We start from the raw sequence: 17,214 nt of genomic DNA on the forward strand, positions 1-17,214 counted from the left end.
ACAGTGGACCAGAGCTTAGCCTCCATCATGGCTAGTAGCCATCAAAAGCCCTCTCCTCCATGAATTTGTCTAATCCTCTTTTAAAGCAAGCTAAGTTAGTGGCAGGGACGCAGGTGGCGCTGTGGGTTAAAGCCTCAGCGCCTAGGACTTGCCGATCGAAAGGTCGGCGGTTCGAACCCCTGCGGCGGGGTGCGCTCCCGCTGCTCGGTCCCAGCGCCTGCCAACCTAGCAGTTCGAAAGCACCTCCGGGTGCAAGTAGATAAATAGGGACCGCTTACCAGCGGGAAGGTAAACGGCGTTTCCGTGTGCGGCTCTGGCTCGCCAGATGCGGCTTTGTCACGCTGGCCACGTGACCCGGAAGTGTCTCCGGACAGCGCTGGCCCCTGGCCTCTTGAGTGAGATGGGCGCACAACCCCAGAGTCTGTCAAGACTGGCCCGTACAGGCAGGGGTACCTTTACCTTTACCTTTAAGTTAGTGGCTGTCATGGGCCAGGAGTCACCTTCACCTGCTGAGCAGCAGCTTGAAGGAGCAGAAGGCAAAGTGACTCCACCTGCTACTGATCAGCCTTCTTGCTCCTGATATTATTATTATTATTATTATTATTATTATTACTACTATTATTATTATTATTATTATTTATTTTTATACCCCGCCCTCCCCAGCCAAGGCCGGGCTCAGAGCGGCTTACAAGCAATAATAAAAACAAGTTGAATGATTGCAACTTAAAAACAAAATTAAAATACAACATTAAAATACTGAAAGATTAAAATATTAAAATGTAGCCTCATCGCAGGAGGAGAAGGAAAAGAAAAAAGAAAGAGAGGGAGGGAATCAAATTGGCTCCAAGCCAAAGGCCAGGCAGAACAACTCTGTCTTACAGGCCCTGCGGAAAGAAATCAGATCCTGCAGGGCCCTGGTCTCATGAGGCAGAGCGTTCCACCAGGCCGGAGCAAGAGTTGAAAAGCCCCTGGCTCTGGTTGAAGCCAATCTAACTTCCTTAGGGCCCGGGACCTCTAGGGTGTTGCTATTTATGGACCTTGAGGCTCTCCATGGGGCATACTGGGAGAGGCGGTCCCGTAGGTACAAGGGTCCTAGGCCGTGAAGGGCTTTAAAGGTCTAAAGCAGCAACTTAAATCTGACCCTGTACCCCACCGGGAGCCAGTGCAGCTTGAAAAGCACTGGGTGAATATGCTCCCATGACAGAGACCCCGTGAGGAGCCTCGCTGCAGTATTCTGCACCCGCTGGAGTTTCTGGGACAGCTTCAAGGGCAGCCCTGCGTAGAGCGAATTACAGTAGTCAAGCCTGGAGATGACCGTCGCATGGATCACTGTGGCCAGGTCGGGGCGGGAAAGGTAAGGGACCAACTGCTTGATGCAGCAAAGATGGAAAAATGTCGCCTTGGCTGTTGCTGTAACTTGCGCCTCCATGGAAAGGGAGGCGTCAAAGATTACACCCAAACTCTTAATGGAAGGCAATGGCACTAATTGGGCCCCCGCAAGAGAAGGGAGTTGGTCCCTCATTCCCATGCCATCCCGACCCAGCCATAGGACCTCTGTCTTCAAAGGATTTAGTTTCAATCAGCTCCCACCCGCTGGCTCCAGCTTTCTTAAGCAGGTTTTCCAGCCTCTGTCAGTTGCTGAAAACAACATTTGTCATTACTGGCCAAACCTTGCTGCTTCTTGCTTCTCGTGACCTTGGACCCTCGGCTTTCTTGACCCCTGGACTACATCAGCCTTTTTCAACCTGTGGGTCCCCAGATGTTGTTGAACTACAACTCCCATCACCCCTAGCTAGCAAGGGCAGAGCTCAGGGATGATAGGAGTTGTAGTCCAACAACATCTGGGGACCCACAGGTTGAGAACCACTGGACTACATGAATTGAGATACTCCTGACCTTAGGACTGGACTGGACCTTGTATACGGACTCTGCCTTCAGGCAAGTTCCCCCCAGAGACTCAGATGGTCGGCTGGTTTCTCTCTCCACTGAGCTCTGCCGTGGCTGGCAGCACAGGACTACGACGGTGGCTATTACTGCCTCCTGTGGGAGTGAGTTCCATGGTTTAAGTATGCATGAATCTCCCAACATTCAGCTCCGTTAGATGTCTTCCCATGACAAAAGTATTGGACATCCAATGATGCAAAATGGTGGATGTTTCTGTGAGCTTCTGCATGCAAAACATATTCTCTACTGCTGAGCTGTGCTGAGCTCTTATGAAGATCTTGCAGACCCCACTTACTTGCATCCAAGGAAAAGCCAATGCATCCAAAACCAGGTCAGCACCAGCATGATGAGGGAGATGGGTAAGCTGAGTAAGAACCAGGTTCCAAAATTCACCACTTCAGCATTGGGATAATGGCTGTAAGGAAATAAAAAACAGGTCTCTCACAGCCACTTTGTAGGATGCTTTTTCAGGCAGCATCAGAGACCTATATGATGCTTTTCCCTTTTCAAGTTCACCTTGTGTACTGCCTGCTTCAGGATGCCCTTAAAAAACCAAGTAAACGAATGACCCCCACAAAAAGATTAGTATAGCTCAGTTGGTTAGAGCATGGTGCTAATAGCACCAAGGTTGCAGGTTTGATTCCCATATGGGACAGCTGCATTGCAGGGGGTCGGACTAGGCGATCCTCAGGGTCCCTTCCCACTCTACAATTCTATTATGCTATGAAAAGTCTTCACCTGCCAGCATCAGAAGGATCAGGATGTTGCTATGCAGAACTCCCTTGACATAAGTTCTATGATAGACAAGTCAGAGCATTAGTTAATTTTGCTCCGTATTGGTGACCCTGACTCTCCACAAATCTTTCCCAGTCCTACCTGGATTGAACCTGGCTCCTTTTGCATGCCAAGCATGGGCCATAACACCGAGTTTCAGCCTTGGATGTGTAATCTGTGAAATGGCCTTCAGGGTAACCTGAGAGATAGCAAGTTTTGGCTCTTTGGTTGGCTGAGCAAACACAATGGGTTCTATTGTGGAGATCTTGAGGGGGCGGGGGGAATTCAGAGCACCGTCCTTAAATTCTGTTTTCCCCTCTCAGGCATTTTATTCCCTCCCCCTCTCTCCCTCCCCTCTTGCTAATCGTTAAACAGTAAATTTGCATGAAAATATTCATAAAATCAGATCGTTTTTCTTTTGAAGTAGTTTAGGCATGCCTTTGGCTTCATTAATTTCCCATCTATTGTTAACATAATTTGCTACATTAAAAAGCATAATGATGTTGCACTTGGAAGATTATTACTTTGCAGGGGGAACAAATCACTAGAACAGATGGAGCCGTCCCAGAAACAAAAAGATTCCCCCCTCCCTGCCGCCACCTCCCCTTCAATTCCAGAGCCTGTAGTGATAAAGAATTAGAGAAGAGCGTAAATAGAAATGAAAAAAGAAGCCTGTTCTGTCTAGGGTACGGTTAAAAAAGCGGTGACAAAGTCCGCCGGTTCAAATGTGTACTTCAGCGAGAACTCACTCTCTCTTGAGGAGCCTGAAGCAGGTCACTATTTCTCAGTCTTTGCTCACCATCTGTTATACGAGGACTGTCTTTGCTTCCTTTCAGGGCTCTTATAAGGGTCACCAGGAACCAGCTCCATGGTGAAGGAATGACCGCTGGGTGTGGAGCACACTTCCATCCGCAGACAAGCCATAGCTGTCTGAACACCATGCCCTCTATTTAACCTTTGCTCTTTTGGTGGTCTGCCATGCCCTGTCTGTGAGCTTTGTCTCCTTCATCATACATTGTTCAAGGGGAAAATGACGCAGTGGAAACAGGTGCCAAAATAACTTTGTACCACCCCACGATCTCGGGATTGGAAGATGTGTAAAGGTCACAGTCCAAAATGTATCTGACTGGTTTTGCATATTGTGCTAATAAAAAGAGCCTCAGCAGAGCTAGCTGGCAGCTTGCTTGTGCACAGCTCACCTGCATTACCAACTCCTGCCATTCACTTCACATGGCTTGTAACCACACCAGGTTACCAGGTCTTTACACTGGTCTTGCTAAATGTGCACTGCACATGCATTACTCACTTGTTGAAATACTCCAGGAAGATGAGGTTTGTGGAGGTGCCGATGATGGTTGTGAGTCCCCCAATGGTTGCCGCATAGGAGATGCTCAACGAGAGGCACTTGCAGACCATCTGATCATGCTTGGTTGGGTACCGAGGCTTACTGCTTAGGTCTAAACTTTGAGGCTGAGGTGGCAGAACAAGGATCTGAGCCTGTAAAGAAACCACATCATTTAACACATGTCTGTATGTTGTAATTCTTGGGTGTTGTAAGCTGCTTTGAGACCTACACCGTGAAAAGCAGGGTGTAAATTTTAAAATTGAAAGCAAAATGCAGGGCGGTCCACACCAACCAGCACTGCAGAAAATCACAGGGCAGATATTGTTAAGCATAAATGGTTTAATTCACACTGAAATGGGAATGGCTATGAGTATTGGTGAAAGGGTTTAACTGGAAGTTTCTACTGAAGCTAAGTTAAGAGCAGAAAGGGCTCTCTGAGCTTCATTGATGGGTTGATAAATATGCTTTCTGTGTACCAGGATGCCTGTGTTCTGCAGGCAGCTTATTTTCTCTAAGAACTAGAAAGATTCAGAACAGGTGTCTTCTCCAGTTCCCTGAAAACTGCTTCGTCAGTGACAGAAATAAAGGCTCAACAGTAATCAGGCTGCTGAGCCACATGCAGCCTTGCGGGAAAGATTCAGTTCAGACAGGTTTTGTTAGGAGCTCATAATCCTCAAATCACGTGAGAAGTCCAGGGCAATAGTTGGCAGACTTTCCGCCTCAAATTAATCATGTCTGGAATGGTCTAGGGCAAATTGCTCTCTCATTCTCTCAATCTAACATTCATCTCTCAAATGGGACGCAATCCAAGCCTAGCCTAGCGCCACATGAGCCTCAACACTTGAGCAGGGGCTGGCATTGAAATGGGTCTCCTTTAAAATATTTTAGTCTGGTCAACACTGGGTGACCAAGTCTTTCAGCTGCCATTTTAGTTCTCCGCAACACTTAAGAGTGACACTATAGTATATGAGAGAAAAATCATCTGGTGTTGATGACTAATTAGGAACAGTGTTGCGGCCATGACGTAAGTCAAAGAAGGGTGGGGTTATCAACACAGGAGAACCCTGCAACAGGGCACTTTGTCAAGTCGGGATCCAGCACTACACACTGAGGGAAATATCACTTTATGATAGACTGTTTAATATAAAAAAATAGTAGGAGTATTATGCATATGAAAAGTAGTGGCATATCGCACCACTTTCCTGGTGGGATCAGACCAGAAATGAATGAAACTTAGGACAAGGAGCTTAGTGCTTGCCAGGGTCAAAGGGAGTCAGCAGACACCAAGAGCCCTTCCAATATCATCACCCAGGGCGGTGTCCTGCTTGAGGATACTGTCAGATGCTGGGTGTGATCTTTTTGATGTATTTCTATTCCTCTTTGGTTTTAATGTATTTATGTGGGGGGTTGTTGTCTGTTTGCTTGTTTAGAAGTCGCTTTGGGTTGCCTTGGGCAAGATAAAGTGACTAACTACTTTAAAAAATAATAATAGGGTTGGAAGAAGCAAGTTGCCCCCACTGGTTTCATCACCCTGCTTCGTACCCTGCAGGATCACCCCGAGGTCCAGAGGTCCAGGGGAAGGAAAAGAGCTGGAGAACAGAGCTGGAAGCACAGTGCTTCTCTGGCAGCATCTCAAACATTCCCGAGTCTTATGCATGAGGAGGAAGCAGGGCTCTAAAGGCACATGTTCTGGATCAGGACTCTGAAGATCATAGCTGTCAACGTTTTCCTTTTTTTAAGGGAAATTCCCTTATTTTGAATAGAATTCTTTGCAAGAAAAGGGAAAAGTTGACAGCTATGCTGAAGATAGGTCAGGTAAGGTAGGGCCACAATACAATTAAGCTGCCCAGGCACAGCCGAAGCATCGCTGAAACAACATCTGTCTTGCTGTGCTCCCTGGGGCTCTGCACTGGACAGCTCCCATGCTAAGCTGAATGTTCTTATCCTGGACCCCTGGGGACAGCTTTCGAACTGCCTAGCTGCAGTGGCAGGAACAGAGCAAGTAGGCCACAAACACAAACAGTGCCTGTCATCAAATGTTCTGCTTTTTCCAAGCAATGGTGATAAATGAACCTGGGGTTATTTATTGTCTCTCTCAATAGCGGAGAATGTTCTTACCTGAGGCAGATGCTGCCCATTGGTTTTGGAGCTCACAGTTCCAATTGTGTTGGCAATCATGTGTACGCCGTTCATGTTCTATATATAGGAAGAGAAATCCCCCTTCATTAGAAAACAACTCTTTCAGGGCCATTCCAGGACACCAGTTGGATGGAAGCCAGTTTGAAATTCCTGTGTGGATATTTCATGTTATCGGAAATATTCTGTGCAATTCACTGGTGGAGGAACGGAGGAACAGGGGTGGGGGTGGGGGAACGCACTGCCCCCTGCACCATCAGGGAGGGGGGTACCATCGCGGCCACCCCCTGGACACGTGCCACGCAGCCCCCCACTGCGCCAGGTGCCACACCCCCGGGAAGCACGCCACACCCCCTAGGACACACACCAGCCACACACCAGCCTGCTCTCTGCCCCCGGTGCTAGAGCATGCAGCTTCGCCACTGGTGCAATTACAGAAACACTATCAAAGTTGCTGCCTTATCCAGTAAAAAAATAAGTTTTGATGTAGAGTAGGTCTTTTCAAGTCAAGACAACACTTACCAAACAATTAGGGCCAAATAAAATGTTATTCTTAATGCACACCATGCAGCCACATTGACCAGGAAGTCAGTGGGTGAATCAAAGTGCATGAGAAGAGGAGGGATTGTGTGAGCGCAATAATTTTATGTAATGCATGGGTTGGCAAGACATCCCATGCTTCTGAAGGGGGCATTTTTCTCTCAGGTGTGGACAGGGCATGAGACAGCCAACATCAGAACATCCTTTCTCCACTTTTGCCCGAAATAGAAAAGGTACAAAGAAACTGACTGCTCTTCAAAAATTACTTCCTTTGCCATGCTTCAGGAGATATGTTTGCATTTTGTATTAAAATTCTACATGTGGGTTTAAATTATAACCTAAGCAGGCATCTCTACTTTTAAGCACCAAGGGATCTAGAAATGGAGTGCTAATGGGGACAGGATTAAGCCACCTTCAAGTGTTTGCTCATACAATTCTTTCGAAAATCAGCTTTTGCCAGCCCCCTCACAGAACCACTGCTTATGTAGTCACCTAATACCCAATGTTAAGTATTGTAATTATCAGGTAGTCACTTGATCATCTGAAACCTTAAACACCTGGTGACTCACAACAAGAGAGGTTCCCCTGCCCACCTCCATCTCCAAAGAGCAATCACTGCCTATGAGAAAGGAAAATGCTTCCATTTGTGGATGGTTTGGTTAGTGGATTAAAAGGATTGTTAACACATTCCCTGTACATTAGGATCAGAGGTTCAGGAGGAATCGGATTCAGGTCCCTGACCACTGGTAAATCAATCTACCCACACATTAATGCACACTGCTTGACCCAAAGGATGGGGGCATATGAAAGGTGTTACTCCCAAGTGAATGCAATGTTAGCCGGCCCAATAAAAACATTGTATAACTGGCTTTATCTCTCAAGCTTTGTGGTACCTGAAGGCTTGCTAATGAGAGCGTTTACATAACCTCAAACACGATAAATTTCAATGGGGGTAATTCGTATATTCATCTGGTAATTCATTAAGTACTAAGAGATCAAGTTTTGTATGTGAACATGGGAATTGGAAACCACCAACACATTCTAACTCCACAATGGTAGTAACACCCCATTAATCAGTTGATGCCCCCCGACCTAAAGTAAAACTGTAGCACAACCTGGGGAAGATATCAAAGCACCTAAGAAATTGCGTTAGACCAAGTCAGGTCACTGATCCTTACGGGAGGCCAGGTATGTCAGTTTTGTTCTCAAATCAAGTTGTTTCTCCCTAAAAGGCAAACAAATATCTTCTTCACCATCCCTCTCGGCCCATCTTGCTTGGTATTTTTTCCTCTATACTGATTGGCAGTCACTTTTCAGGGCTTTGGGCAGGGGTCTTTCGCAGCTCTGCCTGGAGACGATGGCGACTGCACCTGGGAGCTTTTGAATGCCAAGCAAGTGGATTCTACCATTGACCTCTGGTCTCCCCCTGATTCACACTACAGGCCTGCGCTGTGCATGCAGCCACATCAGACCTCTGTAAGCAGAGCAGAAGTGCAGCAATCCTCTAAGCATAGAATGTTGTGCTCCTCCAGACACATTAAAGGGAAGAAAACCATGCAATCCTGTGTTGCTTTCTGTAGAATCAACTTGTTATTTTACAGAGTGGATTCAGCCTACAAAAATATACCTTCGAATGCATCAGAGAGCTGAGGTCAGCAGTTGTAGCACTGCAAAAAAAAAAGAAGAGGATAATTAATGTTGATTTGCCGCTGTATAATTACATACCATGCAAATGAAATATGGCATTCTAGATGGGGTCATCCAATTCTATGCTTACAACTACCCAGTAAAGAAGGCTAGGCTGACAATAATTGGCCCAAAGGAGTTTCCTGGCAGAGTAGAAACTTGGTTCAAGCCAGATCACCACTGTGGTTCACCCAAGTGTTGTCCAGTTCTGAGAAGGTACAATGCTGGAATGGGAAACCAGTTGCTTCATGTGGAGTGGGGCTTCCAATGTTGCTGGACATGGCAGGAAGGAGTTGCCCTGCACCAGTTTCCCCACCACTGAGACTAACATCATAATAAACCCTTATACCATAGTTCCCAGGGTTCTTTGCAGAAGACCATAGCTTTATATGAACTTCCTTAGATTGGTAGGTTAGAGATATGTCCATGGCACCACCTCTTTCTTTTACAGGAAAGTCACAGGTTGAAATACAAGAGATGCCATAGCTTTGCTTCTGTTTGCCTAGCTCTGGTTCTTAGCCTGCTGCACAGAACCAGTACAGTGAGCGAGGAGCTTGCCTGGGCAAGAGAAAGGGAGAAAGGAGGACTGGTTTCATTTCTTCATTCTTCTCCTGGGCTTTCAGTGTTCCGTACGCTGATTGGTAAGTCATCTTTAAAGAGAATGGGAGAGTGGGCTTTTGGAATCAAGATAAGGCCCCTGGGAAGGGGAACCAGTGAGCTAGTACTTAGCTTCTGTGCATCTCTCAGGATTCCAACCTCCCATCTTTGGCAATCATCTGTGAGAGGTTTTAGTCCAATTGACAATTGTCCCTGTGCTCAGAGAAGCTTGACTGCAAACTGCTTCATTCTATAAGCAAACTGAGCCCTCCAAGTCATCCCACCAGCCCAGCCAATTGGTGTTTGCCACCACAAACACATAATGTATATACTGACTGTAGGCATTCATATGTATGCATTCACCACCCTGGGACCTTCTGGCAATGGGCAGACTAGAAAAGCTCGCAAATGATGTGAAAGAAAAGCAAATTACTTGGCTGCATCCACACTATACCTTTAAAGCACATTGGAAGCACATTTCCCTCCCTCAAAGAAGTCTGAGGTTTGTTAAGGGTTGCTGGGAATTGTAACTTTGTGAGGGGTGAATTACAGGGCCCAGAATGATTGTTTGGGGTGTGTGCTTTGAATGTGCTTTAAAAGTATAGTGTGTACACAGCCTTAATTTCCACTTGAAATAATAATAATAATAATAATAATAATAATAATAATAATAATAATAATTTTTGCTGTTGATTAAATGTCTATATCACCCTTCATCCAAGCATCACAGGGTGGTTTACAATACAATAAATAAAATAAAATAAAATAAAATAAAATAAAATAAAATAAAATAAAATAAAATAAAATAAAATAAAATGCATAAGGTAGTAACATACAAAAATGATACCCCCCCCCCACCCCAGTCTGAAATGCCATAGATTGTTTAATTAGCCAAAGGCTGGGGAAAAGGGGAGTGTTTTCACCTGGTGCCTAAATATATGTAACAAATGAAATGCCACTCTGCCCACAAAATTCCAGCCACCACCACTACCATGAACCATTCCTAAGTGTGTCTGCTTCATGTTATACATCCCATTATATATTCCCTTAACATCTAAAACCCCTTAAAATAAAATAAAATCTTTGTGATCATGCCATTTGCTGGTCCTGCTTTTATATTTTATCTCATTGTGACCTGAAAGGGTTCAAATGCCCATTAGAGCTGGACGGGCTTCATTCTTACTCCTCGTTGATGAAAAAGAGCTCCAGGGACGTTTGCCCGCGCTTTTCGCCGAGACCTGTAGCAGGAGAAAAAGGGGTGGAGTGGTGGCGTCTGTTTCTCCTATATGCATTTCAGAATTTTTGTACGCTAGGATTGGACTTAGCCTTCAACCCTTCCCTCCCTGCTTAAAAATGCATTTAAATAAGATAAATATAATTATGAGTTACTAAAAAAATCAAATCAAATCAAATGAACAAGAGAGTGTTAAATTATTTCAAAGATTGCTTATCCTTATATAGACCTGTTCGTTCATTTAGTTCATCTAGGGAAATTATACTCATGGCACTACACCCTACAGAATATCACAGAGTGGTGACCCCAAAATGAGCATTTCCTGCTGTTGCCCCTGCACTGTGAAATGCCCTTCCCTCTGCCATATGTGGAACAGCTCCAGACATCTTATAAAGACTTGACTTTTTGCCTGGGCTTTCCCAATTTGGATCCAGTTTTACAAGTCTCGAATCCTCTGAATTTCTGTTCTGTTTGCTTTTGTGTGGGTGTTTTTATACTGCCATTTCATTAGTTTTGCGCAGTAACACAGGAAGCTGCCTTATACCGAGTCGGACCATTGGACCACCTAGCTGAGTATCGCCCACATTGATTGGCAGAGGCCGTCCAGGGCTTCAGTCCAGGTTGTCCCTCAGCCCTACCTGGAGAGTCAGAGGGCTGAGCTTCTTGCATGGAAAACAGATGCGATGGCCCTCCCTTTGGTTGCATTATTGTTTCTGTTATAATAATATATTGCTTGTTTTTTAGACCGGCCACACACTGACTGCTTAGAGATTTTTGGAACGTGAAGCGAATTGTAAATGCTTATAAATAAATGAACAGAAGTGGGTGTCACCATCATGTACCTATAGTCTCCCGTTCTTCCAGGATGGTGTTGCCAGCGGTACCATTCATCTCGCGGTCATCTTCAGCATTCACTAACTCCTGCAGCACTGCTTCTACAATGGGCATCACCATGGCTGTGGTGGACGTGTTGGAAAGCCACATGGACAAGACAGTTGTGCAGCACATGAAGCAAAGGAGCAGCCTAGAGAACGGGAAAGGAAAGCCCTTTGGGGGAAACTGCAGATTCATGAAGGAAAGCCTAGTTTAGATGCATGTGACTTAGAATGAAATGGGGGTGGGTGGGGATTTCCGGAAGCTCTGAGTGCAATCATGCACTTTTGAACTTGCCCTGCACAACTTAAAGAGGTGTCGAAGAGGAAAGAGGCCAGGGTGGGTAGCCCTGTCCAAGTTAAGGGTTGCCCTCCCTTGTGGGTCATCCTTCGGGGGGCAAACCCAAGGGTGGGATGGGCCATAGCTAAAAGTGGTTGCAGCAACAGTTGTGGCTCTTTCCTTTGCACAGTAGGCTACACTTGAGCCATGCAAAAGTTGGAGGTCTGACACACACATCACACAAATACACGTCTCTCCATTCAGGGAAGCAAGGGACATTATCACACAGTTCAAGGGGAGCGTGGCCTGGAAAGAGTCCTGAGGGCCAGAAAGGGGAGTCTGAGGGACTACATATGACCTATGGGCTAGAAACATCATCATCTTCATCATCATCATCATCATTATTATTATTACCCTCCCCAACTGGCTGGGTTGCCCCACTCACCCTGATCTAAATGAACTGAGAGCAGAAATTAAACCAGAATCAACAAAGCAATAAGATGACGGACCAAAGAGAGAAGAAGTTGGCAGGAAGAGGAAGGGAAGGATATTTTCATCCTGTTGAAGCAGACTCCACACTTGTCCTAGTGATGTATCTGGAAACCTAGTGACTTATTTATTAAGTGTGCGCCTTGCATTCTGTCAGCCCACTGGGCTCCTGAAGCAGTGCTCTCGCTGGCTAATAAGCACCACTTGACACTTTAATGACAGTGCTGTGTCTTTCTGTTCAACTGCTCTCCCTCCCTCTCCCTCTTTGTGTCATGGGCCAGGAGTCGGCTTCACCCGCTGAGCAGCAGCCTGAAGGAGCAGAAGGCGAAGTGACTCCACCTGCTGCTGGAGGGCCCGTGACACTCTTCCTCTTTCCCTCCATGCTGTGAAAAAGCAGGTTCACTCACATGCCTGGTTTCGCTCCGGCCATCATCACCATGCGCAAGGCGATCCGTTTGTGCAGATTCCATTTCTCAACAGAGGCTGCTACACAAATTACACCCATGAGGAGCAAGGTGGTGTTCTTGATGTATTCAGCAGCCACCTGCAGAAAAGATGAGGTAAGGGTTGATAAACCTCTAGGGAGAGCTGACTGCTGGCAGAGAAACATCCCAGGAGCAGGTGTAGAAACAGCTAGAAAAAGCTTTTTCCTGTCCCTGCCTAGACTTTCAATCATTTTTATTTCCCCCCTGTCGCCTATGTCCCCTGTTCAGTCTGATTCATAAACCACAGCAGAATTAGACTTCTGTCTAGAGCTGGAGAAATCTCCTGGTTTGGGTATCTTTCAATTTCTCATTCTTCCAGTCTTAAAATCAGCTCTCCATGTTTCTGCAACAATTTCTGATTTAATTTTTTAAAGAAATCCTCAAGAAACAGGCCCCAAAGTGACCTTTATAGTCTGAATAAGCTTCCAACCCCAACCCCAATATCTAAAATGCTGCCTTTCTCCATATAAACCTGCCCAAACCCTGAAATCATCATCTGAAGCCCTTCTCTGTGAGTCACCACAAAGGGCCGTTGAAGAGAACAGGCCTTTTCTTTGGTAGCCCCCGATTTATGGAATTCTCTCTTCGGGAAGGCCTACCCAGTGCCAACTTTGTCATCATTTCGGTGCCAGCAAATATTTTTTTAATATGCATTTTCATTCCTGTATTACATTCTTGGAAACTGCTTTAGGACTTATGGAAAGTCATCCGTAAATCCAATCAGCAAATCTGCAGAGCCACCCATGCCCCAGGGACGCCCAGGCCATTGCTGGCAACGTGTGAACTGGCTACCAAATAAGGATGCTTACAATGTGTTGGCAGCTTCCCCCCCCAAAAAAAAAACTGAGGCTGCGTACACACTACACATGTAAAGTACATTGCATCCCCACACAAGAATCCTGGGACCTATTGTTTACCCCTCAGAGAGTTCCAATTCCCAGCATCCTTGTCAAACTACAGTTCCCAAGATTCTGGGGGGAAGCCATGTGCTTTAAATGTGCTCTGAAGGAAAGGTGTGGATCCAGCCTCAGCAGCCTCAGCACATGGCAGTTCCGGAAAATCAGGGCCAAGTCACTATGGTAAAATGGAAAGCATGACGAAGGTTTTCTCCCCATTCAAGCTGGAGAAACCTGCTGCCTATTGCACAGAGCCTTGTGCTTGTTAGAACATTAGTCTTTGTATCTGCCACGCTGCAAAGAAGTATGAAAGGGATAAAGTGGAATAATAAAGGCTTTTGTGCTTCTGGTTGACATGGATTCTTTTCTTTCCATTCAAGAGTACGCTTATTAAAACAATGGTTGCATGTGCTAACCAGGGGTTGGGGTGGAGGTCGGAGAGAAAGGTTATGATGCAGACACAAGCCAAGAAGAGAGAGAAAAGAACATGAAAGTGTCTGTGAGGAACCTTTTCAACTCTATTTTCATGTTGCATTTGCACATATTTTTTAAAGGAAACTCTACTCTGAGAACTTGTTGTTAATGGGAAGCATAAACATGATGTAAATAATGAATGAAGTGTTCTTTGCTCCGTCCAAAAATACAGATTAGTCAAGGAGCATGAATTTTGCAGTGCACATTACTTAGTCGTAAAAGCAGGTGTTATGTGCCGAAAAGCGACATGTGCGTGTCTGCTGCTCCCCAGTCCTAGGGAGAAAGTAATACAGTTGGCCCCAACCTTCAAATACAAAGTCACGGAATGATCCGACATAATAGAATCACAGCATTAAAGAGATCAATTAACCCAGCTCCCATGCTCAGTGCAAGATCTGCAATGCAGACTACAGGCTCAGTATTTCTACTCCCTGGTCAATGTTTAAATACCTGCAGCAGACAGCTCTTTCTCTTCCTCCTGAGGCAATTTGTTGCCCTGCCAGATAACTCAGAACATTAGGGGGTTGCTCCTAATGTTTAGCCAAAATCTGATTCCTTGCCATTTCTGCCCACTGGTTCTATCCCTGCCCAAAAGAGAGCACAGCATCTTCCTTATGTCCGCCCTGCAATTATTTGAAGGACCTGCATGCACAGGTGACTCAGGCCCCAGTAGCATGGATAAGAAAAGTACACGTAAAGTCTGACCTCGCTGGATTTCATGACTCCAAACAGTGGATAGAGGAAAGCAGGAACAAGGGCTGCTGCCCCAAGTGGCACTGCCTCTGAAACCCAGTACACTGCCGTCACGATCAGCACATAGCCACACGAGGCTTCCTGAAAGAAAGAAAGAAAGAAAGAAAGAAAGAAAGAAAGAAAGGGAGGAGCAATTGAGCTGCAGGGAAGCAATGGCATTCTCTCTCACAAAGTACAGTGATGGCTTACGCAACTTCATGGAGGAAAAGGCTATCAGTGGAAGCTAGACATGGTTTATTGATTGGTTGATTTCCAATATTTATAGAATGCTTTTCGCTATACAGTGGTACCTTGGTTCTCAAATTTAATCCCTTTTGGGAGTCCGTTCGACTCCTGAAATGGTTCAAAAATCAAGGTGCGGTTTCTGTTTGGCTATAGGAGCTTCTTGCACTCAATCAGAAGCCGTGGAAGCTGCTTCGGAGATTTGGCTTCCAAAAAACGTTCGCAAACCGGAACACCCACATCCAGGTTTGTGGTGTTTGGGAGCCAATTTGTTCTGGAGCCAAGCTGTTCAACTACCAAGGTACCACTGTAGATGGTTGCAAGTCAGTTTACACAGCAATCGATAGAATAATCCGCCAATCCAAATTATACAGTGTTTAAAAGAAACAGAAACTGCAGGTCCAAACGCAAGGACAATAAATAGACATTGCACAACCAACTGAGAGCATCCTCTAATTTATTGCTACAAGGCATTCCTATCTACTTACTCGGCATGTTTAGGGGAGTTACTTACCAGGCAAATTATTCAGGGCTGATGGTGCTGTGGATGGAAGAAGGACTGAAGATCTGTTGCAGGCAAATTGCTCAGGGGTTTTATTGTTTATTTATTTAGGTCAGTGATGGCCAAACTTGGCCCTCCAGCTGTTTTGGGACTAGAATTCCCACCATCCCTGACCACTGGTCCTGTTAGCTAGGGATGATGGGAGTTCTAGTCCCAAAACAGCTGGAGGGCCAAGTTTGGCCATCACTGATTAGGTGATTTAAATCCTGCCCCTCATCACTCAGACTTCAGGGTGGGTCACACCAATGTCAAACCCAATAAACTTGAACATCTCCATCTATTCAGTATATAACTCAAGTATCTCTTGGGCTTGGAACTGCCCACACAGAAGACCAGGTGGAAGAAGACAGTCTTCATTTGGTTGCCAAAAAGAATATACAACCTAAGTGCAGTGGGGTGTGTATTTGATAAAGGTAAAGGTACCCCTGCCCGTACGGGCCAGTCGTGTCCGACTCTAGGGTTGTGCGCTCATCTCACTTAAGAGGCCGGGAGCCAGCGCTGTCCGAAGACACTTCCGGGTCACGTGGCCAGCGTGACGAAGCTGCTCTGGTGAGCCAGCACCAGCGCAGCACACGGAAACGCCGTTTACCTTCCCGCTATAAAGCGGTACCTATTTATATACTTGCACTTAGGGGTGCTTTCGAACTGCTAGGTGGGCAGGAGCTGGGACCGAAAGACGGGAGCTCACCCCGCCGCGGGGATTCGAACCGCCAACCATACAATCGGCAAGTCCTAGGCACTGAGGTTTTACCCACAGCGCCACCCACGTCCCTTGGGTATTTGATAACTGGCTGCTATTGCTGAGAAGACCCTCCATTGAGTTACAGTTCCTTCTATGCCAGCATTGCTGAAAGATCTTCCCAAACCAACTTGAAAGCCCTGGCAGGATTATATAGGGAGAGATGCTCCTTCAGTCTGCATTGATGCAACTGTGTAGAAAGGAGAGATTCTGGTGTGCAATCCACTTGCTAAGGGGAGCCCATCTCTCCCAACATCACCACCACCTTTATCCTGGTCCAGACAGAAGAAACTGGCTTCATCGCTTGTGTAGATGAAAAACCAGGCCAGGCTGCTCTAGTGGCTGCAGCTTTAGACATGCACACAGCCACTCTTGGAAAGGTAGTATAATCTTCCATCTGTAACTTTGTTTTGGTACTTAGCCATTATGTAACTCTGATTCAAACGGTTAAGCTCTCCAGCACAGGGTCCATTATTATTCCTTCGTTAGGGGATCTGACTGTATTAAAGAACAGAGGCCATTTCTCAAGTGCCTGTAGAAGCAGAAGCAATCAGAATTGGCAGCTGCTGTGACCCAAAGCTCTGATATGCATGCATGAAATAAAAGCGTGTGAAAATCATGGGTTGCCCCCTTTTCCCCAGTTTAAGAGAATGCAGTCAATGGGCCAAACGCAATGGATGTTTAATAAACTGGCAGGAATGCCTTCTACTGATTCAGGTTATTTGTCCACTAGTCCACTATTGTTTGCTCTGACTGGCAGCTTCCCACCAGCTTGAAGCTGATCATTTGTGGACATTGTAAATAAATTGCTGTTTATTCTGTGTATTGGATGTTTTTGTTGGTTTTAGGTGTGCTTTCCTCTGCCAGCTTTTGGTAATTTTCTAGTAGTTTTGCTTTATATTTTGCAGCTGTTGGCCACCTTGAGCACCGCTTGCTGGAAATAATAATAATAATAATAATAATAATAATAATAATAATAATAATACTCTGCACATTTGGCTGGGTTTCCCCAGTCACTCTGGGGAGCTTACAGCATATATAAAAACATAGGGAGGATGGAAATTGAACAAATGAATAGGATTGTACTCAAAGTAAGGCTACGGAAATCATTCCATAACTTGGGAGTCCAAAAGTATTTGGAGGGCACCAATTTGGGAAAGGCTGATTTAAACAATTGCCATTTCAC

The 17,214-nt window shown here is 45.7% G+C and overlaps 1 protein-coding gene across 2 annotated transcripts in view; it reads right to left on the reverse strand.

Annotated features, from left to right (window-relative positions):
* Positions 1-17,214, reverse strand: part of SLC13A4 (solute carrier family 13 member 4) — a 40,860-nt gene that overhangs the window by 14,644 nt on the left and 9,002 nt on the right. For both annotated transcript variants that reach the window (XM_079992577.1, XM_079992578.1), the window contains exons 2-9: positions 14,458-14,586; positions 12,305-12,441; positions 11,099-11,280; positions 10,206-10,260; positions 8,367-8,406; positions 6,182-6,259; positions 4,025-4,215; positions 2,240-2,359 (exon numbers count right to left, since the gene is read on the reverse strand). In XM_079992577.1, the coding sequence (XP_079848703.1) occupies positions 2,240-2,359; positions 4,025-4,215; positions 6,182-6,259; positions 8,367-8,406; positions 10,206-10,260; positions 11,099-11,280; positions 12,305-12,441; positions 14,458-14,586 (932 nt within the window). The remainder of the gene's footprint in view (positions 1-2,239; positions 2,360-4,024; positions 4,216-6,181; positions 6,260-8,366; positions 8,407-10,205; positions 10,261-11,098; positions 11,281-12,304; positions 12,442-14,457; positions 14,587-17,214) is intronic.

This window comes from Podarcis cretensis (assembly GCF_951804945.1).
Source record: "Podarcis cretensis genome assembly, chromosome: 10".
In the NCBI taxonomy this organism is placed as follows: Eukaryota; Metazoa; Chordata; class Lepidosauria; order Squamata; family Lacertidae; genus Podarcis; species Podarcis cretensis.